The sequence below is a fragment of the Silene latifolia genome, chromosome 1, assembly GCF_048544455.1.
Source record: "Silene latifolia isolate original U9 population chromosome 1, ASM4854445v1, whole genome shotgun sequence".
Taxonomy (NCBI): Eukaryota; Viridiplantae; Streptophyta; class Magnoliopsida; order Caryophyllales; family Caryophyllaceae; genus Silene; species Silene latifolia.
The window spans coordinates 185067427-185094034 of record NC_133526.1 but is presented as its reverse complement, the minus strand read 5'-3'; the positions used below and the strand labels follow the sequence as shown (position 1 = coordinate 185094034).

Sequence of the window (26608 nt, the reverse complement as noted above, 5' to 3'; positions counted from 1 at the left end):
ACCTAATTAACCTAGTAAACATAGGTTAAATAGGAAACAAACAATGTTTAGCGAAAATTAAACACACGGACCAAGCAAAGCCCATGCCCGTGAAAAACCCCTCGATCGAGTGGATTAAACCACTCGATCGACCATCACCAAGAGAACTCCTCGATCGACCTTCAGGGTACTCGATCGAGGCTTGGTCAAATGCAGCTTACTCGATCGAGTAAGGAATAGCTCGATCGAGCCTTGGGAAGCTTAGGAATCACTCGATAGACCACCAACCAGCTCGATAGACCACCTGGGTCTTCAATTCAGCTCACGTCTTCACCAAAATGCCTCGTAAAGCGTGCAACGACACTTCTAAGTGCAACATCTCACTCTGGGATAATCCCGTCTCCTCTAAATGCATGCAAAAAGGACAAAAAGAGGTATGGTTCCGCTACTTCCGCGATCATTCCTACAAAAAGGACAAAATACACCAAAGTAGCCAATTCGGGGCAAAATACTATAAAAACAGTATACAATTGCATAGAAATACGTGCTGAAATAGGCTAAAAAGACTATACATTAGGCACGTATCAAATCTCCCCAAACCAAACCTTTACTCGCCCTCGAGTAAACTCAAAACTAAACTAATGGAACGGAAATGATAACTCAGAGCTAACTTAACTTAACTACTTGAACCACTTTAATGCAACAGAAATCAACAGTTAAAGCTAGGCAGTCAATACGCAAACGAATTATAAGTCGTTCGAATTAAAGTCGACCTATCGACCTTGCAAGACCAACAAAACCGGACTCTCACGTGGTCACTCTTCTCTCATGAAGCAAAGGGCAAATGTTATATGTAAAAGAGAGAAGAAAAGACAGTCACTCGCCTAACTGCGACCTACATAGCATGCATGCAACAAAAATGAAAGACAATTCAAGTACTAATGCACACACTCCAACCAATAATGTCCGTCACAGCCGAGGGTTTGCAAATAACATGGGAATAGTGAGGTTCAGGTGAGAAAAGGCAAAACAAGTTATGGAAATGTGGAGGTAAAAGCGTCAAGCTAGTTCCTAACAGGACCATAATAAACCATCCGGATCTCAAACTGACTGAAAGACTAACACAGGTGCCCTTCACTTGGCACAAAACTCACTAGACTGAAAGCACAATCTCCTCAAAAAAATATAGAATAAGAGTGGAGGAGCTAGACGGTCACAAAGTTCCCTTTTTTAAACACCGTCTGAGACAACTAACTGAAACAACCAACCCTCTTGTCGATTGTACGTCTTCAAACATCTTCTCAACTCTGACAAGAGGGTCCAACTTTTTTCACAACTTTTTTTTTTTCTTTATTGTACGTGAATTTCATCATGTTTTTTTTTTTCATTTTCTTCTCTTTTTTTTTTCTTTCTTTCTTCTTCTTTCACGTTTTTCCTGTTTTTTTTTTTTCAAATACTCTTTTTTTTTTCTTCCTCCTTTCTTATCACAAACACCAACTCCAAACAGGAATTACGGACCAAACTGCAATGGAAAACGTACCACAAAAGGACAGACTAACTAGCTTGACTAGGCAGGCTTGTTTGGAATGTAGCTAATGGGTCAAAAGGGCAAGTTTTGGTCAATGTGGAGCTAAATGGGTGTAAGATGTAAAGAAAGGGGGAATTTGCAAGACCCTCCCTGCATGTGACACCAACCTCAAACCCGAATATGTGCATTTAACGAGAAATTGAATGTCATAAATGTGCAAATGAGACGAACATGCTATGCAAGGGGTACTACTCTCAAAATTCCTAATGAACTGGTCATGAATGGCACCAGTTATGGCTCTAAAAACTCAGAATTTTTAAGTAGTTTGCCAGTTTATCAGGTCAAGTCTAAACAGTCAGCTATTATTTGAACAGAAATTCGTAGACTATGCGTATGACAAAGCCAAAAACCATCAATAAAGTGCAAGGCTCAAGTGAATCGACAAGTTAAGTGCAATTTCATCACGGGAATCTACCGTTCCGACTCGACCTAAATGCAAAAATAAACGTGAAATTTTTTTTGAATTTTACATTTTCTAATTTTTTTGGATTTTTGAAATTTTTAAATTTTTATCAGATTTTTGATTTTTATGAAAATAAACAACAATGCATACTGAAATTAAACGTGAATGCAAAACAAATGCAGATGCAGACTCAAAAGGATGCAATACCCTCCCCAAACCAAAACGGACAACGCCCTCGTTGTCCTCCAGCATACACCAGCAGAAAAATGGGGGATGGGTATACAACCAATAAAATAAAAATAAAGGAGGCGAAATAGAAAGAGTGAGAGAACGTACGAAACACGAACTTCCCCAAACCAGCCAGAAAACTGGGGAAGTGAGTAGACCAGTAGCTACTCGTCGTCGACACCGCCGTCTCTCAGGTACTCCGACTCAACAAAATGGTCTCCCCAAACCAAAGAACAAACAAGGGGGAGACTCGGTCGTCATCTCCACTGCTCCTCCGGGTTGGGTACGAACGGAGGGTCCTCGCCTCCTCTCTCGCGCTCTCGGCTGCGCTCGCTCTGCCCGAATCGCACCTCTCGTGCTACCGCCGTCTCCTCCGGCTCCTCCTCGAGTCGAAGAAAACGGAGGGTACCCGTCCGCCGGGTATCGGTAGAAGGAAGGATGCGGCCACCCCTCTCGAATCGGTCGCCGGCTCGGATGTGGAACTCGTAGAGCGGAAACACGGCTAAAGCCATATCCCATCTCATCTCGCAATGTACCCGCACATATCCGAAAGCACGGCATCACGACGCCCTTGGTCCATGACCTCGGGCGCCTCTAAGACAGAGGGCAGACAAAATTGGCCGGAAAACCGAACCGAAGGAGGTGGAGTGAGTGAAGGTGGTGGTGTAGGCCGAGTGGGTGTAGGCCGAGGCGTGGGGTCGACCCGGCTGGCCCGAGTCCGAGCCCGAGAGCTAGAAGATGCTCCGGCTTCCCGCTTCCTCTTCTTAGAGGAAGAAGGAGGGGTGAAGGTAAGGTGGTAGGTAGGTGGAGGTGGCCTCGCTCCCTCGGCCAGCAGAGGGGAGCGGTGAAAGTGGCGGAAGGGTAGAACACGGCAAGGTAACAGACGTGGAACCACGGATCTTCCACGTCCTCGCACTCCCCTTCGCCTTTGGGAACCAGGTCAAGACAAACATGGCATCCGGTCGAGGAGAGCCACCTCATCGGGTGCGGTGAGTGAAGGGTCGGTGGGGTAAAGGTGGCGGGCAATCCTAGTAACTAGCCCGCCACAACAAATGTCTTGACCCGAGTCCCAATACTGTTCCAATGCTTTGAGCTACCGATAGGCAATGTTTAGAACAAACGGGTACCGGAGTCAATGTTGAGGTACCCCGCGAGAATCGCTAGCTCGGTGTTGGTCAAGTTATTGGGCTCGGGCGCCCAAAAATGGTCTCTCCTAACGACGCAAGTAATAACGGGCGCGAGTAAGTGAACGTGAGCTCCCTTCCGTGTCTGGAAGGGAGTGTGAGAAAGAGCAGCCCAAAGTGGCTGAAGGAGCTCTCGAGGTGGGGCAGTGGGACCGTCACTAACTAGTCCCAAAACCTGCCCAAACTTGGCCAAGGTCCAGTGATGCGACTCGTTGCGGAGTCGAAAGTGAATGCAGGAACTGGAGCGGTCGGCAGTGTAAGAGTCGGTGTCAAAGGAATAGGAGCTAAAGAACTCGTACGTAAGAGTACGAATGGTAGCCTCCTGCATGGCAATCAAACCCGACATACCCGTCCCGTTCAACAAACTACAGACCTCCTCGTAAATGCCTAAGGTCTCTAAGTCAGTCCGCGCAAGGAAACGGGTGGAGGAGAGAGGGCAACGAAGTAAAGCGGCTAACCGTTTCCGGTGAGCCTCAGAAGTGAAACGTACCGTGGACATCTTCGGTAGAGGTGTGAGAGAGCCCTCTCTCGTAACAACAGCCGCAGACGGGCTGGAAGTGATGGCTAACGGCTAGCTCGCTCAAGTGTCCTCGGTGGCAAGATACCAGTGCCGCTGAAACGAGGAGTGCGTCCACATCCAAGGGAGAAAGGCCCGGTAGGAGTGGTAGCGGGTGCGGCTGAACCGAGCTCCCTACCGAGCTAGCCGCGAGTAAACCGTCCTCCGCAGCTGAGACAAGCGAATCGGTGCTGCAGGTGGTGACCAAGGTAGAGCTAGTGGCAACAAAGCAGGGCCACTTGCTCGCTCACAGAAGAGCTGGAGGACGTGCTAGTAGAAGACAGGGAACTCGCGTCCATCCTGCAAAGTGTCAAAGGGCATGAATAAGAGACGATGCTGCTAACCGTGGTTAAAAAACCCCGCTAACCAACATGTGACAAAGAAAAATGAGGCCCTATCAAATCGAAACAATCGACGTACAAAGATACAAAACCCAACAATTCCTCAAAAATTTTCGAAAAACAGCATGTAGATGGTGATGATATGATAAAACAGTGACTGCAAAGGGGCTAATACAGCATGAAAACCTAAAATGGGGCATGTATCACTCCGGGCAGTCGAGAGTAACCATACACAGCGCGAGATTCCTAATAATTCAAAGCATGTAATGGCGATAGGGGACGGAAAAACATTAACAAAAGTTAATAACAAGAATAAGTAGGCGATAACCGCAAATAACAAAGCATGGCAGCAGGACAACCGTCTAACAGTCGAAATTTTTTTCGACTGAGAAGCCCTAATCGCGGAATCTCGCGCAATAAGCGAATTAAACATGTAGAAACAGCGAGGAATTGCTAATAGATCATCAACGAGCTAATCAAGGGCTAAATAACACAATAAAATCGAAACAAGTCGATTGGACATGGATTTTCGAGCCCTAAATCTAATCACCTCAAAAAAATCGAATTAAATGAAGAGAAACCGCAAGGAGTGTGATAGAAATACTTACTTGATGATGATTATCCTACAACAAGCAATTAAACTTCAAAAACAAGCAACAAAGGCGGATTTTCAATTGAAAAACCGCAAACCCTAATTCCTCTTAAAATCCGCAAAAACGAGCACAAAAGAAGGGGAATATAAGGGGCTATTGAAGAATTAAGTGCTAGTAGTAGAATGTAGGTGGTGGATTTGATAATTTTGGGCAAAAATTGGGGATTTGGGGGAAAAAGAAATCGCAATAAGGGGAGTGTTAAGGGAATATAGAAGTGAAATGAAAAAGATTAGGGAAATAAAGAGTTTAAGAAAGAAAAACTCCCGTGTCCCTGTTCATTTCACTCGATCGAGTGGTTTTAATCACTCGATCGAGGACTTTTGCTGTCCCTTTTACTCGATCGAATACGAAACATCTCGATCGACCATTTCCTCTGTGGCCTTCCTCGATCGAGTAGCCAGCAAACTCGATCGAACCATCATCCACTCGATCGAGTACAAAAAGTACTCGATCGAGGACTTCCTCGTGTATATTTCTTTGAATTTCCATCTTTTCCTCCTCGAAATGCGTGACATTTCCCCAAACCTGCATAAAACATATCCCAAATACCAAATACACAGCAACACAGTCTATAGTCTCAGTCTAAGCTAAAGAAAGTCTAAACTAATTGTCCTAATTAAAAACGTAATAAGAAAATAAATTCAAAAGAAATTCAATTCAAAAATCTATTACAATTTGTTACACGGGGCATTTCCCCGTTTAATTCCCATTAGCTGTCAGTAGCCCCTTCGTGGGCTTCTGACTGGAAGACGTCACTTCAGCGATACTGACCGTCCTCTTTGACTTCCATGAGCTTGAATTTCTAAGAGGAGGAGGAACATAATTCCAATCTATGTAGGTTCGAACTGCCTTCGTTCTCGCCCCTCTGTCATCTTCTTTGGCATCCTTTGCTCCAGATTGATTGATAATGGCTGCACCCCGTCCCTTGACATGCTCCTTTCTTGCCTTTATCTCACTGCGCAGTAAGGAAAATGAGACGAATTTTCCTCCTTTTTGCTCTCGCATGAGGCGGAGGGTCGCAATAATAACAGCAGATTCTCCAAATTTTCATCCGGAGTGTCAATAATAGGGTCAACAAAGAGAGGGCATTGCAAGGCCGAGCCTCGCATGGGAGCCCTCCGGAACTTGGACCGATGAAAAGTCGCTCTTCGTCCCCTACCTGGAAGGTCAAAGTCTTCCCCGACATCTATCACCGCACGGCAAAGTGGACAAAAATGGTCTCCCTAAAATGATAGGGGTATGCACATCTTCGGGGATATCTAGGACGACAAAGTCAACGGGAATAAAGAACTTCCCGATCCTAACAGGTACGTCTTCCGCTACACCTAGTGGCCGTGATAGACTACGGTCGGCCATCTGGACACTCATGTTGGCGCAACTCAGCTTTGTCACACCAAGTCTCTTAGCTAGAGACAAAGGTAGAACACTTACTCTAGCGCCTAAATCGCATAGCGCATTGTCAATCAACCGCATACCTATATGACAAGGGATCGAAAAACTACCTGTGTCCGATTGCTTGAGAGGTAGCTTATTTTGAGACAAAGTGACCCCATCTCAGTCAAAGCTACGGTCTCATTATCATTAATGGTCCTCTTACGTGCTAAAATCTCTTTCATAAATTTCAAGTAAGAAGGTACCTTAGTCAGCAATTCAGTGAACGGCACGGAAACTTCCAAGCTCTTCAAAAGCTCAACAAATTTGCTAAACTGTTGATTAATCTTGGTATTCTGCAGCCGCCTTGGGAAGGGAACCGTAATTGGAATCTCAAGTCCCTTGTTTCTTGCCTCCAAAGTGTCTTCCGGAGCAAGTTCGGTATCCTTCGGACGCTTTTTACCTCTCGAACGAGGCCTTTCTGGTAATTCCTCGCTTAAACGAGCACTAGCAGGCTCTCGAATAAGCTTCCCGTCAACAATATCAGTCGATCGAGCAACTTTCCCACTCGATCGACCATCTTCTTCAGCAACTTCAGTCGATCGAGCAACATCCTCTCTCGATCGACCTTCTTCAGCTCCCAGTTCACTCGATCGAGCAGAGAGACTACTCGATCGACCAGATTCTTCACCATTTCCACTCGATCGAACTGTTTCAGCACCAGACTTCAGTCGATCGAGTAACTCTTGTGTCGTGAGTCCTTTCCTCTTAACAGGACACTGTTCATCATCGATTTCACCGCTTCTGTGTCCGATTTCTTCATTTCTGGTCCTTCATAAGAAAGACCGCTTCTCAACTCTATCAAATGTACCGTCTCGTTTGGGTTCTTCTCATTTTGAGTCGGTAAATGACCTGGCTTCCTCGAGGATTGATTCGCGGCGAGTTGGGCAACTTGAGTCTCAAGTTCCTTTATGGTCGCGTCTCGCTGTTGATCACTTGTGCTTCTTTGTTGATCACTCGCATGGAGCTGCTTTGTAATGGCTTGCATCATAGATTTTAACTCGCCCATTTCACTCACTCCACTTGAAGATGAACCGTGGCTAGGTGGGTTAAAGGACGGAGGCTTCGATAGCCTTGTTGCTTCGATGTGGCGGAATATAAAGTGCTGCTGCTGGTTCGGAGGGGCGGTGGGATTGAGTACGTTGTTCTGATTACTCCACCTCAAATTGGGGTGGATATTCGGCTCGTATTGAGCGTTGTTTTGCCTGTAATGTTGGAAGGCAGCACATTGCTCATAAGGACTAGGACAGAAATCAGAGACATGTCCGTCTACCCCGCACCTTGTACAGACGAAAGGACCGTCTGTCATAGCATTAACCTGATACATCCCAGGCTTGAGAGCTCCCCCTAGTTCGTACTTGTCGAACCTAGCAGTAAGGGCTTCTAATGCGGCCACTGAAGAGGATTCAGCAGCTCTCCTTTGGTTTCCCCTTGAATTCCCATATTCAGCCCTGTGAGTGGCTAAATCATCTATAATTTTCCATCCTTTCGTCGGCCCCAAGTTGTCAGAAAAACGACCGTTAGCTGCAGCGTCTAATATAGCCCTCTGATCATCATATAAACCATTGTAAAAATGGTTACAAAGGCTCCACCTTTCGAAACCGTGATGCGGTATGGTCCGCACCAGTTTCTTAAATCGAAGCCATGCCTCGTGGAAATTCTCGTCGGGCCCTTGTTTGAAACTGGTTATCTGAGCTCTGATGGCTATGGTTCTCGAAGCAGAGAAATACTTCTTATAAAACTCCAATGCTAGCGAATTCCAATCTGTTATGCCGTGAGCAGCTTTGTCTAAATCCTTGTACCACTCCCTCGCAGCATCGCGGAGTGAGAAGATGAACATAGTTTCTTTGATTTGATCACCGTCACGCCGGGGAGGAGGTATGGAGCAGCATAATCAATGAAAGTCTCCATATGCTTTGAGTGCGTCTTGATTGCGCTCCCCGAACTGATTTTTCTCGACCATATTGATGTATGCAGGCTTAGGCTCGAACTTCCTAGCATCTCCCGGCAGTTCGAACCCTTTATAAAGATTGTCAGCTGTGGGCTCGGAGTGACTAGCGATGGTTGCTTCCTCAGCCATTTCGGGAAATTCTGGGTAAGTGATAGACTCAAGTGATGAATTGGAAACTGGAGAAGACGGTGGATTGTCTTCGAAAAGCTCGTTCTCGTAAAAGTTACCACGAGAACTAGGCTCTTCCTCTGCCTGTTGCTCTTGAAATAGTCTCCTCTTTACGCGAAAAGATCTCTCAATCTCGGGATCAAAAGGTAGTAGTGGACCACCTTGCGACCTGCGCATAAGACGAAACTACAGACAAGATATGAGAATAGTCTAAGGAACGATGTTCCTTAAACTAAAAAGAAGAATTAAAAATAAACAGCTAATAAATTGAACAATTGCCTCCCCGGCAACGGCGCCAAAATTTGACACGTCTGTCGCACACCAAAAATAAAACCTAACGGTCTCAACTAAAAATGTAGTAGAGGCAGTCGAGTATCGAATCCACAGGGAGGAATGCAACTACAGCTATCTATTTCTAATCCTATGGTAACAATTGGGTTTGATTGAATTTTTGGTTCTAAACTACGGAGTAAAAGGGAGAGAAATAAAGCAGAGAACAGTAAAGGCAATAAAACGATTTAAAACTATCAATAAGAGAGGGACATGTCGGGAATTCGGTTCACTACGGTAGTTCAACAACTTAGCAAAGAAATGACTCAGACGAACTAATGCGAGACGGATATTAGAAGGTCCTTTCGGTCCACTTCCCACCCTAAAATACCACTAACTTAACTTTCGTCCTCATTAGGGTAGTCTACTGTTTATAGCAGGCCTATTTAGTCCAATCTTTCGATCCAGGATTAATTGTAGCCAGATTAATGGGTGACATAGAAGCGTGCACTCAACTAGGTCGGTAATTACAGTTATATTGCTATAGTGACAGAGTCTCTTTAATCAATTCGTCTAATTCATTCACTACGTCGTCATTATTCTACCGCAGATCCCCTAATCTCAACATGAAAGGAGATTAGCTACTCATGTCTATTGTTAAACTAACAGCATGTAAATTCCCAGCAGATAACATAATGAAACAAATAATAAAAGGCAATGATAGAAATTAGGGCAGAAAAGAACAATAACATAAACAAGAATTAAAACAACAAGAAGGTTAATTATTATTAAGAGAGAAGGAGAATTACAATCCGAGCAATTCCGGCGTAAAGAACGAAATCCCAGTGAAAAAATGATCCAACGTCGGAAGTAACAGTGTATTCTAATGTGAAGGAAAGTAAAGAGGATATTCAAAAAGAATAAGTAAAAAGTGATACCTAATTAACCTAGTAAACATAGGTTAAATAGGAAACAAACAATGTTTAGCGAAAATTAAACACACGGACTGAAGCAAAGCCCATGCCCGTGAAAAACCCCTCGATCGAGTGGATTAAACCACTCGATCGACCATCAGCTCAGCAGAAACTCCTCGATCGACCTTCAGGGTACTCGATCGAGGCTTGGTCAAATGCAGCTTACTCGATCGAGTAAGGAATAGCTCGATCGAGCCTTGGGAAGCTTAGGAATCACTCGATAGACCACCAACCAGCTCGATAGACCACCTGGGTCTTCAATTCAGCTCACGTCTTCACCAAAATGCCTCGTAAAGCGTGCAACGACACTTCTAAGTGCAACATCTCACTCTGGGATAATCCCGTCTCCTCTAAATGCATGCAAAAAGGACAAAAAGAGGTATGGTTCCGCTACTTCCGCGATCATTCCTACAAAAAGGACAAAATACACCAAAGTAGCCAATTCGGGGCAAAATACTATAAAAACAGTATACAATTGCATAGAAATACGTGCTGAAATAGGCTAAAAAGACTATACATTAGGCACGTATCAGCGGGTGCGATAAAGAACGTACTCATTTTTGCAATGGAAACCAATTTGCAAAGACGTTTCATTTCCCAAGGTGCAAACAAGATTTTCACCACGCTCACTAACGAGTTCTCAAAAGCACCAATAATCGTTACTTATGAGCATACCTGTCGCTTCTTTGATGCGAAACTCCTGAAGGGCCAACCGGTTAGCCCACACATTCTCAACATGATTGAGAATGTCGAGAAATTGGAGGCACTTGATTGCAAAATCAGTGAGAGCATAGTCATTGACTGTATGCTTCATTCACTTCATGATGGTTTTGCCCTTTTCAGGGCAAATTACTACATGAATGACATGAAGAAAAGTCCTCATGAGCTACACTCACTTCTCGTACAGACCGAGAAGGATATGAAATTGGGTGGGAGCATGAAGCAAGACGTTCTCATGATTTACAACAAGAATAAGGGTAAGGGCAAGGCTCATGGCGACCTAACTGTAGGAAAGCCGAAGTTTAAAAGACCAGAAAACGGTAAGAGTGGGCCTGGTGAGACTAGTGACTCATAAGGCAAGGCAAAGAGCAAGGGCAATGACATTGAGTGCCCCCATTGCCACAAGACTGGGCATTGGAGGAGGAACTGTCCCGTATACCGTGAGGACATAAAAGTCGGCCGCATCACTCCTGTTGGTATGTCATCTTATATTCATATGCTTGAGATTAACCATGCAAGTTTCGGAACTTGGGTACTAGATACTGGTTGTGGTTCTCATCTGTGTAATCATTTGCAGGGCCTAAAGAACATCACACCTCTCGCAAAAGGTCATGTGGACCTGCGAGTCGGGAATGGAGCACGAGTTGCTGCAGTCTCGAAGGGAACATATGTAATCCAACTCCCGAGTGGTTTTGAGTTTTATTTATATAACTGTTACTATGTACCCAGTTTGTCTAAGAACATTATTTCTGTTTCCGTACTTATAAAGACGGTTTTACATTTTCAATAAAGGATAATAGCTGTATTTTCTCTTTCAATAAAATGGTTTATGGCAAAGCAATTTCCATGAATGGAATTTACATCTTAGATCAAACCACAGATATATTACATGTGAATAATAGGAAATTAAAGGTTGGTGACAAAGATCAAACTTATCTATGGCATTGTCGAATGGGACACATAATGAAACACGTGTAAAGAAACTCGTCGAGAATGGGACTATTCCCGCATTCGATTTTTCTTCATTTGGCACGTGTGAATCATGTCTTATCGGCAAAATGACTCGAATTTCCTTCAAAGGTGTTGGAATGCGCGCTAGTGACCTATTAGGACTCATACATACTGACGTATGTGGACCTATGTCAATTACCGCTAGAGATGGCTATAGATATTTTATCACTTTCATGGACGATTTGAGTCGATACGGATATGTCTACTTAATGAAGCATAAAAGTGAGTCCTTTGAAAAATTCAAGGAATACCAGAATAAGGTTGAGAACCAACTGGGAAGAAAGGTTAAAGCACTCCGTTCATATCGGGGTGGCGAATATCTTTCAAATGAGTTTGATCGACACCTTAAAGACTGTGGAATCGTTTTACAGTTAACTCCACCTAGAACACCTCAATTAAATGGTGTGTCCGAACGGAAAAATCAAACATTACTTGATATGGTTCGATCCATGATGAGTCACACGGTAGTACCTAATTCATTATAGGGGTTTTCTCTTTTGTCAGCTTCTCTTATACTTAACCGAAGTCCGTCTAAAGCTGTCGACAAGACTCCATATGAAATGTGAAAAGGAACGGTTTCTAAATTGTCCTTTATTCGGGTTTGGGGCTGCGAGGCTTATGTCAAGTGGAGACACGAGGATAAGCTCGGCCCCCGATCGGTCAAGACATACTTTATTGGTTATCCAAAAGGAATGTTTGGTCATTACTTTTATTCGCCTACCGAACATCAAGTTTTTGTTGCGGCTAGTGCAAAGTTCTTAGAGAAAGAATTTCTCGAGAACAAGATAAGTAATAGAACCTTCGAGCTGTCAGAGATTCAAGAACCAACAACCGAGGAACAGATGGAGGAAGTTGTTTCTTCAACTGATGATACGGTTAAACTCCTCAGGAACCTAGGAGGTCGGGTAGAGTCTCTAATCCTCCAGACAGATACATTGGTATGGTCGAGGAAAATGACGTTTTGCTCCTAGAGAGTAATGAACCCGCTACCTATAAAGGTGCCATGACCTGTTCCGACTCAAAGCTATGGCTTGAAGCCATGCAATCCGAGATGGACTCCATGTATGAGAATGACGTATGGGATCTTGTTGATTTACCTAACAAGGCAAAACCTCTACAGTGCAAATGGCTTTACAAAATAAAGCATTTTGTAGACGCGCAACCAGATACCCATAAGGCACGACTAGTGGCAAAAGGTTTCACTCAGGTGCACGGAATTCATTATGATGAAATTTTTGCACCCGTAGTTATGCTGCTTTCCATTCGGATAATCTTAGCGATTGCCGCTTTTCATGACTATGAAATTTGGCAAATGGATGTGAAAAGCGCCTTCTTAAACGGTTATTTGGAGGAAGAGTTGTACATGGTGTAACCCGAAGGTTTCATAGATCCTGAAAATCCTAAGAAAGTATGCAAGCTTAAGCGTTCCATTTATGGACTTAAGCAAGCTTCTCGGAGTTGGAATCATCGTTTTGACCAGGTGATAAAAGAGTATGGTTTCACTCGATCGGTCGAGGAACCATGCTTATATATCAAGTCGAGTGGGAGCAAGATTGTTTTCTTGATATTGTATGTCGATGACATACTCTTGATTGGGAATGACATTCCTCTCTTATCTTCGGTTAAAGGATGGTTGAAGAACCATTTTCAGATGAATCCGTATCTATCGAGATAGATTACGACGGATGTTATCACTGAGTCAGGAGTCTTATTTGGATAAGATTCTTGATAGGTTCAGCATGACCAACTCCAAGAAGGGGAACCTTCCAATGACGTCTGGGATGCAGTTGAGCAAGTCTCAGTCACCCACGACGCCTGAAGGGGTTAAACGCTTGAGTCGTGTTCCTTATGCATCAGCCATAGGATCGATCATGTATGCCATGATATGCACACGTCCAGACGTGGCATATGCATTGAGTATGACGAGTCGGTACCAACGCAATCCAGGCGAAACATACTGGATGGCTGTTAAAAACATCCTTAAGTACCTACGGAGGACTACGGATTGGGTATTGACTTATGGAGGAGATACTAAGCTATGCGCAATTGGTTACGCAGATGGTAGCTTCCAAACAGATCGAGATGATTCGAAATATTAGTCTGGATTTGTCTTTACTCTTAGTGGTGCTGCGGTCAACTGGAAGAGTTCCAAACAGGATGTTGTAGCAGATTCTACTACTGAATCCGAGTACTATACAGCTTCAGAAGCAGCAAAGGAAGCTATATGGATGCGTCAATTCTTACAAGGACTAACCGTAGTTCCTAGTTCGAATGACCCGATCACCATCTATTGTGACAATAGAGGTGCCATCTTCCAGGTCAAGGAGCCCAAGTCTAGCAACAAGTCTAGAAATGTACATCGGAAGGCTCACCTAATTCGTGATTACGTGGAGCAAGAGGAGATAGTGATTGATAAGTTAGCTTCAGATGACAACATCGCGAACCCTCTCACTAAACCATTGAATTATGATAAGCATGTAGGGCACGCTATTTCCATGGGAATTAAACGTGTTCCTGAGTTGTAGTAGTTGATTATGAATTCGATACATTATCTTTTTCATATGCTATTTATAACTTCATCGTTTTATTTCATATTTTGTTTTTCATGTGGAATGTACTGACAACATTGAACGCCACAAAGTGAACTGAATTACATTATATTTGTTTTGGTCCGTAATTGCCTACATGAGCTGATAACTCTGGCTATTATTTTGTGAAGTCGATTGATGGTGGGTTCAACGAGCCATAAGTTAAACGGTTGACTGATCGATCACAGATGCGAGATTATAACGATACCTCGTAGGATAAAAATTGTGACAACGTAATGGAGTCCTAAATGTTTAAAAACATTCGGTGCCAGGTCGTGGATTGGACGTCCATTGTGTTCCTAAAGTCGATTCTTTTGACTATCGACTGTCTCTTGAGATTAAGGCAGTTTTTGGGTGACTTTGGTTTCTTTCTCATGGCCTGCCGTAACAGGAGGCTAAGCAGAATTTTTTTGGGTCATTTCATACTGTGCTTAAATCTGCAGGATTCGAGTTGAAGAAAATATCCAACCTTTATCAGGTTTAGTTATTTCTCAAGGCCACTCGAGGAGTTGTAACTGAAATGCATGGCCATGCTCGAATGATGATTCGTTTATCAGTTAAGTTACTCTCTAGTCGGGAAAACCACTCTTGATATTGATCACTTGTAAAATACGACCTTTGTGAATACGGATTTTGCAAATTGTTTTACATTGAGTGGGAGAAATTTTAGGATATGAGAATCGGTTATCGCACATACACTTGTGAGGACAAGTGGGAGTTTGTTGGAGTTTGTGTCCTCCACAATTAGTGTGATAACATTTGTAAATCTCTTACAGGTTCACAAGGGTATACTTAGTATTTTATCAGTTGATTAACGATTACCTAATAACGGTTGTCTTTCTAGAAAGTTTGACGTTATTATCATACTGATGGCGGTGATCAACTGGTCCCTAAAAGTCACACCTAAAGGATGTGTATGAGAGATGTGATTATGAAAATGTAATCACATTGATGCCTTATATGACTAAAAGGTTAGTCCATGTATTTGACTAAACAGTTAGTCAATGTGACGATGAGACGATTATTTAATACAATTAAATAATATTAGCTGAGACGAATTAACTGTCAATTCGTAAATTGAATATAATATGTTATATTTAATTAATGTATATAATATTGGCTTAAACAACTTAAGATGTTAATTCGTAATTAAACATAATCGGTTATATTTAATTAGCAAATTATAAATATGCGATATTTATAGTTAATGTATATATAATACAATATTGTCATAATAAATGTTGACAGACTGTTATTGATCAATCGACTGCAAACTGTTATAAGTGGACTTATTAATACATGTCGATATATGTGACAATTGATAAATAATACACATAATATACATTTAGACAACAACCAAAAATAAGAAGATTATATCCTTATTTGTTTTGGTTGTTGGGGATTTCGGTCAATAACCGAATAAGAGAAGAATAGATCTTCCCTTATTCTTCTCCTTTGACTCGGTTTTAAAGGGAGAAAGAGGGAGATCATTTTCTCTAATTTTATTCTTGGCCTAATTCACTCATCATTCACACAAAAACCCTAAAAATTAATTTACAATTTTGGGGATCTCTTCTAGCAAGAACAAAGGCATTCCTTATAGCATCTTGGGTGCAACGATTAGGCGAATATCGATTTCGATATTGTTCTTAGGCCATATTTGCTAGGACCAAAGGTTGATTCTTAATCTCTTCTCTTTTGTTTATGTAAATTTCATTTATGACTAGTTTCATAATCATAATTTCGTTATAATCCTAATAATCTTAAAGGAAGTATACCGATATTTTTACACAAGCAACGAAGAGGATGCTAATACTAAAGGCATAAGTTAACAAACCAAGTAAGATGGACAATGATCAAGACCCCCACGACTCCTCAATAATCCCCACAGATCTTGAGGCAGTCAAGAAGAATAGAAGCCAAGTTGTGCAACAATTCGGGCGTCCCAAGGCTAAATTCGGCCGTCCCGACGACGGGACGGGCGAATCTTCAAGCAGCACGAGCGTCTAACATAGGCGGGTCATGGGACTCCTCATGGGACTTGCAAGGCATTAATCTTCATCTTAGGGACTTAGTATAAATACCCCTTTTTTGTAATAAGAAAAATCATCTTGGATTATCTCATCTAATCCTACCTTAGATTAATCTAGCTTATTTTAGCTTATAATTACTCATCAAAGTTAGTTTAATTACTCTTTAATCTCTCCTTAATTATTGTTCAAAGAACTCTTAGATCTAGTTTGGTATTGAAGATTATTGAGTTGATTATTGAAGAATTGACATCTCTTCATCACTTAATCGAATTTTCTTCTACTCTTTGCTTATTACTGGGATCATCCTAAGTTTGTATAGTTCCTTTTAACCTTTGTTTAATCATTTTTTATTGTTTTACTCATCCATTATGTTTAACCTTGTTAATATGATTGACAACCTTATTAACATGTTTACCATGACCATGAGTGAGTAGTCTTCTAGCTAGGGTTAATGGGGAATATGGGAACTAAACATGGGGGTAGATCCATACTTAATCTAATATGTTTTCATAAGATTGCTTGCTTGTTGTAGTTTCAACTTATGCACATACTATGCTTGATGAAATGCTTGATTGACAACCTAGCATGAATCTCTTATCTTTTCAACAAGACTTGTAAGATATAAGCCAACTCAAGCCTTGTTAGACCATGCATATAGTTGAATAGGAAGAAACTAATTCGACTTATAGGAGTTGTAAAGTCTTGACCAGCCGCCGCTCCAGGACCTAAATCTTCCTAGGAATTGTAAGATATAAACCAACTCGATTCCACTACAACAATAATTTGCTTGCATCTATGTAAACATGTTTGTATGATCACCACCATGAATCCCCTATAAACCCATGACACCCTAGTGCCTTATTCAATTGTTTATAATCACAATTTGCTTACTTGCTTTGTTTTACTTTTATTTCTTTACATTTCATTGTTAAGAAGTCTAGATTGCAAACCTCAAACTCAACCCAATTTGTGATACCCTAAGACATAGCTCTCTACAACCGATAACTTGATTCAATACCCGTTGAGTAAGTGTAATATACGTAAATTGCTTCCTTTTTTTCCTTTGCCAATGCTCAAAGGACTCCCTTTCTCTTGTTCAACCACAAGCTCTTCTTTAATTTGCTATTCAATCTCAATGACCCTTTCTTGTGACTTGCTCCTTCTCTTCTTCTTGGAAGGGGATTCTAAAGTTCTCCCCTTCCTCAATGTCATAGTACTAGCATTTTCTCTAGGAGGAAATGTAGTGGAGGGTATAGAAGTGGAATTCCTTTGGTTTTGCTTGGCAAGTTCTTGGGCAATTTGTCCCAGTTGGACCTCAAGGTTGGCAACCTTGGCATCACTAACACCCTTGTCGGCTTCAATCTTGTCAAACCGCTTGTTTGTTTTAACTTGCTCTTGCAAAATGTTCTTAAGCAAGTCTTGAACCCTTGGTTCCTTTTGAGAATTGGTGTTGTTACCTTGATTGCCAAATTGGGATGATTAACCTTGGTTTTGGTTTCGACCTTGGTTGTTGAAATTCCCATTCCTATTTCCTTGAGAATTTGAACCTTGACCTTGTCGGGAATTTTGGTCCCTCAAGTGGTTGAATTGGCCATTCACAAAGCTCTTTGAAGTGTCACCACCCCAACCAAGTCGAGGACTGTCTCTACTCCCAACATTGTAAGTGTTACCACTAGGGTCATAATTATAATATCCTCCCCCGAAAGGATTCCTAGCATTGTAATTCCCATAACCCATTGCACTTACATTTTCCACCCCAATTCCTTCTTCAATCATAATGGGGCAAGCTTCCTCCATATGAGGACCTTGGAAATAGTTGCATTCCACTTGATTCCCTTGACCCCCATCTTTGTTTGGATTGTTCACCATCATGTTCTTCACTAGGTGAGTTAAGTCATTCACACTTTGCTCAAGATTTTGAGTAGATGAGGAGGAGGTTCCCATTGAAGATGCATTTCTTGACCCCCTTTGACTTCTACCATAATTTCTTGTGGTTGAGGCAAGCCTCTCAATGATTTCCTTAGCATCCGCTATGGAATAATTCTCCAAACCTCCCCCGGTAGCGGAATTGACCATCCTTTGATCTTCTTGGCCTAAACCTTCATAAAAGTTAACAAGAAGGTCATCCTCACTTAACCCATGGTATGGGCATTGAGCCACCAACCTCTTAAATCTTTCCCAATATTCATACATGGTTTCCCCATGGTCTTGCTCTATTGTGGTAATTGCCTTCTTTGCACGGTTGTGGCGTGAGTCAGGATAAAATTTCTCAAGGAAGGCCGCTTTCATTTCCTTCCAAGTACTTATGGACCCCGGAGTAAGATAGAAAAGCCAATCCTTGGCCGCATCCAACAAGGAAAACGGAAAGGCACGAAGCTTGAATTGATCTTCCGTCACCCCATTTAGAATGGCTCCTTCACACATCATGTGAAACTCCAATAAGTGCCGGTTAGGATCATTCCCCGCTTGCCCATAGAATTTGGGTAAGTTGTGAATGAAGAAACCCTTGAGTTCCAAGTTGGCATTTGCTCCCAAGGGAGGGTATGTGATGCATAATGGTTGTTCATCATAGTTTCTTGCCCTTATCTCCCGAATGGTTCTATTATCGTTCGCCATTCTAGGATATTGTACTTCAATAGGGTCTACCGAAACTGGTTCTTCTTCAACTTCGGCTTCCCTAGATGGTCTTTGATACCACGGGTTCGTAAATAACCAAGAGTATGCTCCGAATTAATCCTCTTCAACGGGAGTAAATTCACCACCTTGTGGGGAATTAAACATAAACCTTGACACTACACAAGAGAAATTAGAACTTCCACTTACTTCTAACAACAAGAGGAGTAATAAAACAACTAAACATAAATTCACAAACTCAAGTTCTAGCTATGTTGCCCTTCCCAGGCAACGGCGCCAAAATTTGATAGCCACAATACTAGGTCGCTAAATACTAGAATTAAACTACCAAATTAACAATTTATAAGCCAAACTATACTCTAGATTACTCTAATGGATAAAGCAATATAGTGCAAGTAAGGGTCGATCCCAAGAGAAGGACTTTTAAGCTAAATACTTGAATTGTAAACATCGAGTGATATAAAGTTGCTTGATCGAGTGACTAGCTTATATACTCGGGATTTTTATCCCGTGTTAGGTTTATTTTATGTTAATAATTACTTCCCTATATAAAGGAAGTCGGGGATTAGGTTAAAAACATCTCATATACATCTTTTCATATTGTTTTACTCTTAATCTCTGCTGCTACTTGTTCTTTTACCGGATTCAAAAATTCTGTAACCTTTCCTCTCTCTCTTCTCTTTTGCTATTTCTTCATTATGTTTGTTCTTGCTTCATCTTTCTCTTTTGCTTTATTCATTATTATGTTTAGCTAAATCTCTTGCTAGGATTTAGGGGATCCAATAAGTTGATGTTAGTTGCTAATTAGGTTTGTAGATCTGTTGCTAAAATAACGTCTTTGTTGATAATCACTGCAATTAGCTGCTTGAGTCGACGCATCTGGCTAATTGATTTGGTAAGCCTTGACCTAGACCGGAAGGTTGGAAGGGGTGAGACCTGCAGTGAACATTAGGATGCTTTAGTGAGGGCGGAAGCTAAGCTAATAGTGTTTTAGGGTGAATTGAGACCGGAAGGAGATATTCGTTGCCCCTTAGACCGATACAAATGACCGATCCTAGTTCTCACCCGAAAATCCTAGTTCTCTCTCTTTATTGTTAATCCCTTTATTTTTATCGCTCAATTTCTCTTGCCACCTCTCTTAGTTTAGAAATCATACTCAAACCCCCGTTACTCTTAGACTAATTTAAAACAGCTAAATCTCATTTTTGCCTCCCTGTGGAGATCGACCCAACATACCACTAGCTTCTGTTAGTAGTACTTAGGTATTTATTTTTGATACTAAAATGACGGTACCAAGGTACTTCAACAATTGTGGGTTGAAGAACTTGTTGACATTGGTATCATCCAAACGGATAGTGTTGAGTTTACCAACCCTTTTGCAAGACAAGGAGTGGATAACCCAATTCCAAACCCACCACAAAATCAACCTACAATGCCTAAATTTTCATCTCATTCCGTACCAACCGAGGAGAACCTACCCAATGGTACTCCACCACCCCACTTGACCGGTAATTTAATTGTCAAATCCGCATTCATAAAATTAGTCGAACGAAGTCAATTTGGAGGGATGCCTAGTGAGGATCCTCATCTACACATGGATACTCACTACTACAAAAGTGTTCAAAGAGAACGGTTGGTAACCGTTCTTTTATGTAGTTTGGACCGTCCTGTGGCCAAGCGTTCTCTTTGATGTAAGAGAACGGTTGAAATCAAGTCAACCCGGTCTCTTTGTAACAACAATCAGAACGGTTGCCTTTTAGAACCGTTCTCTTTGATATATCAAAGAGAACGGTTGCATATAAGAACCAGTCTCTTTGATAAGGCAGTTCTCTTTGTTAGAGTTTTAGATTTTATTGGCGCCTTAATTCTACCTTTTCAAAGAGAACAGTTGTGATGGTACTAACCGTTCTCTTTTATCCTGTTATTTTTTTAAAAAAAAATATTTCTATTTTTATCGTAACCCTACACGGTTGAATCGTATAGTTCATAAGAATTAAACCTGTTACAATTCAGAAACTCCAGCAATTTTTACACAAGAAAAACCTTCCGATTTAATTTGAACCATTAGGACAAATTCTATTGAAACAAAATACAAAATCGTATCATGTTGTTAAGAACCTACAAATATCGAAGATACGCTACCATGTGCAGAACATAAATAAAAATCCTTCAATCCTCATCACCTAGTCGCATCATAGTGCAAATAAGTTGAACTTCAAAAAATTGTAATCATCATCTGCAGAAAAATGAAGCTTGCATCAGTTTCTATAGCAGGACTCTCGTGAATATTTGATACCGGGTACATAATTATGATCGATAAATGGCAAGTATGATTTACTATTTTTTCTCCTTTATTTACTCTTTAGCGACTCTTAAACACATAGAACACACCAATATATGGCATATAATTATGATAAATATGCTCTTTAAAAACTCAATGTATTAGCAGTTCTAAATTAGTCAAAATTAAACCGCATCTGATCGATATACCGACAAAAGCACACGCACATGTAAAACAATGAGCACATAAGCTGACAATTTTTTTCTTCACATACAAACTACTCTTAGCATTTATCATTTAATCGAAATCCATGTCCACCAGCCCCAAAAAAGAAAATTATGCTGGAAACTGGCTATACAAAAGGAGCATTCCCCTATAAGTATCTTGGTCTGCCTATGAAAACTAGTTGGCTGAAAATGTATGATGATTTGTTATGCAAAGTGCTGAAGTATTTGGCTCACTTGGGTACTAGATTACTCTCATATGCTGGAATGTGCCAGCACACGAATAAAATAGAGTTTACAATCTGAAAACTCATATTATCATGACTACATGTGCCCTTGATGCTGCTTCTGAAAGTTGTAATTTGGAAAAGCATATTAAGGGTCAGGGACATCTACACCAATAAAATAGATTGAGTCCCAAGTAGTGTTGGCTTAAAATATCATTTCATCGTTGCAAAGCAAACAACTCAGCAGTAGTAAGCAATTAAGGAGGTAAAGAGTTAAACAAAAGCAGTGCTCATAGCCAATCTTCCCTACACAGACAATCACATAATCTTTACCTAACTTTATATATCAGAAATGGCTTGACTCAAACTAAATAAACTAATAGCCAATCGGATTGACACATCGTAACATCTATGCAAGGACTGTGCACTCATGTAATTACTCCGTATACTAATATGGTATTGAAATTTTCAGGAAGCAATGGTGGTATTTATAATGATAGAATGAGAGATTTCGAGACCAATTCCAAATACAACTGAGACATATCTTAATAATTATTCAGTAAGAATTGGACCCTCTAATTGATTTCCTCCCAGTTCTAGAATGTCTAGTTTGGTTAGATTTCCTAACCACTTTGGAAGTAAGGTTAGCAAAAGAAGGTGGGATCTTAGATCTTAATGTCATCCCATTGAAGCTAACACAAATCAATTTATGTAAATTATCTAAGTTTGAGATCAGTTGTCCAGGGTTAACATTGAGCCTCGTTTGATATAGAGCTTCAAGATTTGTTAGATTTAATATTGGTGGTGGTACAACACCACTAATATCAGTGTCATCAAGGTACAAATTAGAGAGCTTTGTCAATTTACCTAGAGAAGATGAGATAGATCCTGGTATTTGACAGAAGGATAATTTAAGATGTTCCAGATGAGCAAGTCTTCTGGACAACGATGTTACAGATAGATCCTTTTGAGAGGATTATGCCACTGAAACTTGGGAAGAGACCTGCCAATATCATCGTTGAAAGTCAATATGAAGGTTTCAAGGCGTGGCAAGCGGAAAAGGTTTGGTTAAACCTTACCATGCAAATTACAATTACTAATGCTAATCTGTTTTAAACTGGTCAAGTTTTGGAGGTTAAGTGGCATAGTTGAGGACACATAAACATTTTCTAAATCAAGCTGTTGTAGACGAGTGAGATTTTGATTTAACTTGTCAAGGGATTGATTTTGAAGTTGTAGTAATCAAGAGATTAACCCATCTGGATTCACATGAAGAAAACCCCGAGTCAACATAAATTAATTGATCTTAACATATGGTACAATTAAGATACAAGAGATAAATAATACATCTCAACGCATTTCCAACAGCATCGAAACTAAAAAAAATAACTAAAACCTGAGCCTTATAAGGCTAAAACGTGCTATCCTATTAAGGCTCAAGGGACAAAAGCTTGAACAAAAGTAATGGTACCTCGGTTGCAAATAACATATTACACGGAGTAACAACAACTACTTGAACACAATAGTTTGGCACCCCTTCTTAATCAAGCAGATAAGAATGATAAACATCAATCACTTCCCACATCCTAAGCTCAAATCAATACTTTATTTTATTGAACACAAATACAACTGATGAATTGCATAACTATATACCAAGAAAAATTGATTCTGAATCTCTTTATTTTACCCACAACTATGTATGAGTACAATAAAAAGTGAAGTAGAATATGGTCGATCTTACCGGCAGAACGATCGGCAACAACGAAAGGCGTGCACAACCAGGTGGTGGTCGTATTACGAGCGACCAACGACAACGAAGGATAACCAGGGAGAACAAGGAACGAGACGAGTATATGGCAATTAAACGGCAAACCTAATTGGCAATTCGTGCGAATGTGCGATGATTGTAGGGTTTGAAAGAAAGAGAATTGTAAACGGCAAGTCAAGGGTAGTCTCTACAGATTTAAAAGAGAACGGTCGGTGATAAAGACCGTGCTTTTTATTTCTTATAATAGAACGGTTCCGGATGTTAACCGGTCTCTTTGTTATATCAGGACGGTTGGTCAAACCTAACCGTTCTCTTTGTTAATCAATGAGCACGGTTCAAGAAAATGACCGTTCTCTATTGAAATCCTATATGGCGCCCAAACTAAAAATAAAAAAGAGACCAGTTCCGCTATTAACCGTTCTTGAAGTGGTGTTCTTAAAGCCTTAAATTGTAGTAGTGACTTTTTGTGACTATTGTGATGCAATTTCCCAAACGGGGGTAACACAAGATCAAATTCGATGGGTATTGTTTCATTTTTCTTTGATTGGTACCGCAAAGCAATGGTTGAATAGCCTATCCAAGGCCACTCTTGAAATCGATTAATAGAAGAAGTTAGCACTTGCCTTTTACAAGAAGTTTTACCCTCCGGAGAAAACCAACATGTTAAGAGCCCAAATCATCGGGTTCAAGCAAAGAGATAAAGAGTCTCTATATGAGGCATAAGAAAGATTTAAAGATACATGTCGCTCTTATCCTCATCATGGGTTAAGCGAATGATTTCTAGTCCAATAATTTTGGAATGAGTTGTATGAAGACTCAAGGAATAATATACTCAACATCGGTTCTAATAGAAGATTCATCGAGGTAGATGATAACCAAACTCGAGCCAAGATAGAGGAGATGACGGTTCACAACTCTCAATATAGTAGGCCGAGAAAAGCTACTAGAGAAGAGAGACATGAAGTACATGTAAATTTAAAATGCTTTTAAAATTATAAAATACTTTAAAATATCTTATTAAAATAACGGGTATTACACAATTAATTTATCAGAACCACCAACTAATACATGTGAGTTTAAAAGTAAACTATATGGTATATCATATGATGTTACCTGTTTTGCGAAATACAAACTCGACCATTTTTCAAATGATTTGACGATAATATTCCATTAAGTTACCTCTGCTTGCACTTTCCGTGCAACATTACACAAAGCTTGATAAAAGTCAACATACATACTCGGGAAGAATCCTCGTAAATGTGCCTCTACAATCACCTGGGTATATTTTTTATGAATACTAACTTTCGAAAAGACGCAAACCAAAGAAATAGGGATAGAAAGACTAATATCTATATATTCATTGACATGGTTATATCTTTCAGCCTGGCGTTTTTCATTGTACCTTAAAACCTTAGCCTCAGACTTTTATCCACTAATATTTCAAATATTTTCTTAAATATTTCATGATTGATTGTAGAACTCCAATCGTCTCTGTATGCACTCAAATATCCCACTCATTGTTGAAATATCTTTTCAAGAAAACGATACTGCACTCAAATATCCCAGTGATTGTTGAAATATCTTTTCAAGAAAACGATACTCTTTGTTGTAAAACTAGTTTTATTATCTTTGAAATTTACGGAATACTCTTTGTAGTTAAACTAGTTTTATTATCTGTGATATTCACAGGATTAGTTACTTTGTCACGTAGGTGGTGTTATACAAATCCGGATTTGAGATCGTGTTGGGCCTTGAGGACAAAACGGTCTCGTAAAAAACGTTTTATTAATCAATACGTTTATTGTCGTAATATATAGTCAAGTATATTTAAGTTATCTATGTGGCACAATTTACTAAATTTTTGCCACGGATTATTAATATTTTTCTCCGAATATTGCTACGTTTATTAGTGTTATGCCACAATTATTGTTATTGTTGTTGTTGTTTTCGTTTTTTTTCTTCTTTTTTATTATATTCCCTCCATCCCGGTCATATGCTTACCTTTTATTGTTCTTTAATTAAAGCACAGTCTAACTACGTTAGTAATTCAACCTAAAACATAGTTGAACTATGTTATTAAAAATTTCTGTATTTTTATTTGTATGGTTTTGAAATAATATAGTGAGAACTATAAACACGGAAGAAATAAATATTGGTTTGGTTCGTAAAATTTATTTTAACATTAAAATACCAAAATTTATTTAGTATTTGTTTTGTTGTTTAATCTATACAATATAATTAAAAGGGTAACTAAAATGACAAATTTAATTATGACATGGCAAATTTAAATTTGACATGACAAATATAAATATGACATGACAAATTTTAATATGACATGGATTAATTTTTAGAATACATTAATTTTTATTGATTTTTTAATTATTGAGAACATAAAATAGAATTATAATTAAATCTATAAATAACAATAAAAGGCTAGATAAACCATTAAATTTTATTCAACAAGGCATTTTTGGATCCATTAATTTTTATTAATTATTTAATTATTGATAAAATACATGAAATTTGTTATGAGTGGCGCTCTAAAATTATCACAAAAGCTATGTATACAATTATTTTAACAAAGCAAAACTAATAAATAACAATGTCAATTAGTAGAATGAATAGAAAAGGCCATTAACAAATCGAGAGAATGATGACTTTTAATTCAATGACAATCACTACTGATCTACATCATCATTTACTAAATAAACGCCTTATCACAATGAATTATTATATCTATACAGTATAACTAAAAGGTTAGCTAGAGTATTAAATTTTATTTCACATAGCATTTTCACAATCCTTAATTTATATTGGTTATTTGATTATTTATTATTGATTGAAGCGTAACATATATAAAAATAAATAATCTAATTAAAGGCAAAAATCAAAGTACGCATAGAAAAAACTTAACAAATTAATGTGAATGTGAAAACTGATTACGGCATACTAAAAGTCACACGGTAAATTATATCTTCACGGTTAATCATGCAGTTAATTTTTAGAAATGTAACTCTTACTCTCATTTTTACCCACGTTGAACTATTTCCTACAATAATAATACATAGTAAAAGCTCAATTCTTTCAACTTTCTCTACTATATTACAACTAACATCAGAATAATTAAATAACTCATTTAAATATCTCGGCCCATTAATATTGATCTATGTCATTATATTCAGCAACTCTCCTATAGGACCGTCCTATGCCATAGGACGAGCCCAATATGAGTAGTTAGCCCACTAATGAGATTAAGAATTAAAATAAAATAAAGAAAATGCTCATTCCGTCAAGTCTTAGGGAACTGGATAGTTTAACAACAAGCTTCTATCCCGTCACCGTGAACCCCAACCCACCCCACTCCACTGCCTCCGCAGTTCCCTCCCCTTATTAGCG

The 26608-nt window shown here is 39.9% G+C and overlaps 1 protein-coding gene and 1 long non-coding RNA gene across 2 annotated transcripts; both read right to left on the bottom strand.

Annotated features, from left to right (window-relative positions):
* Nucleotides 1–4185: 4185 nt before the first annotated feature.
* Nucleotides 4186–18694, bottom strand: LOC141588737 (uncharacterized). The gene is made up of 2 exons (XM_074410165.1): nt 17749–18694; nt 4186–4238 (listed from the first exon to the last, which is right to left on the bottom strand). Exons 1-2 carry the CDS (start codon nt 18692–18694, stop codon nt 4186–4188), a joined length of 999 nt encoding a protein of 332 aa, XP_074266266.1.
* A 1976-nt stretch (nt 18695–20670) lies between these two features.
* LOC141614812 (uncharacterized) lies at nt 20671–23427 on the bottom strand. The gene is made up of 3 exons (XR_012529405.1): nt 23186–23427; nt 22312–22447; nt 20671–20948 (listed from the first exon to the last, which is right to left on the bottom strand). It is a non-coding gene; the product is annotated as an uncharacterized LOC141614812 (long non-coding RNA).
* Nucleotides 23428–26608: the final 3181 nt, after the last annotated feature.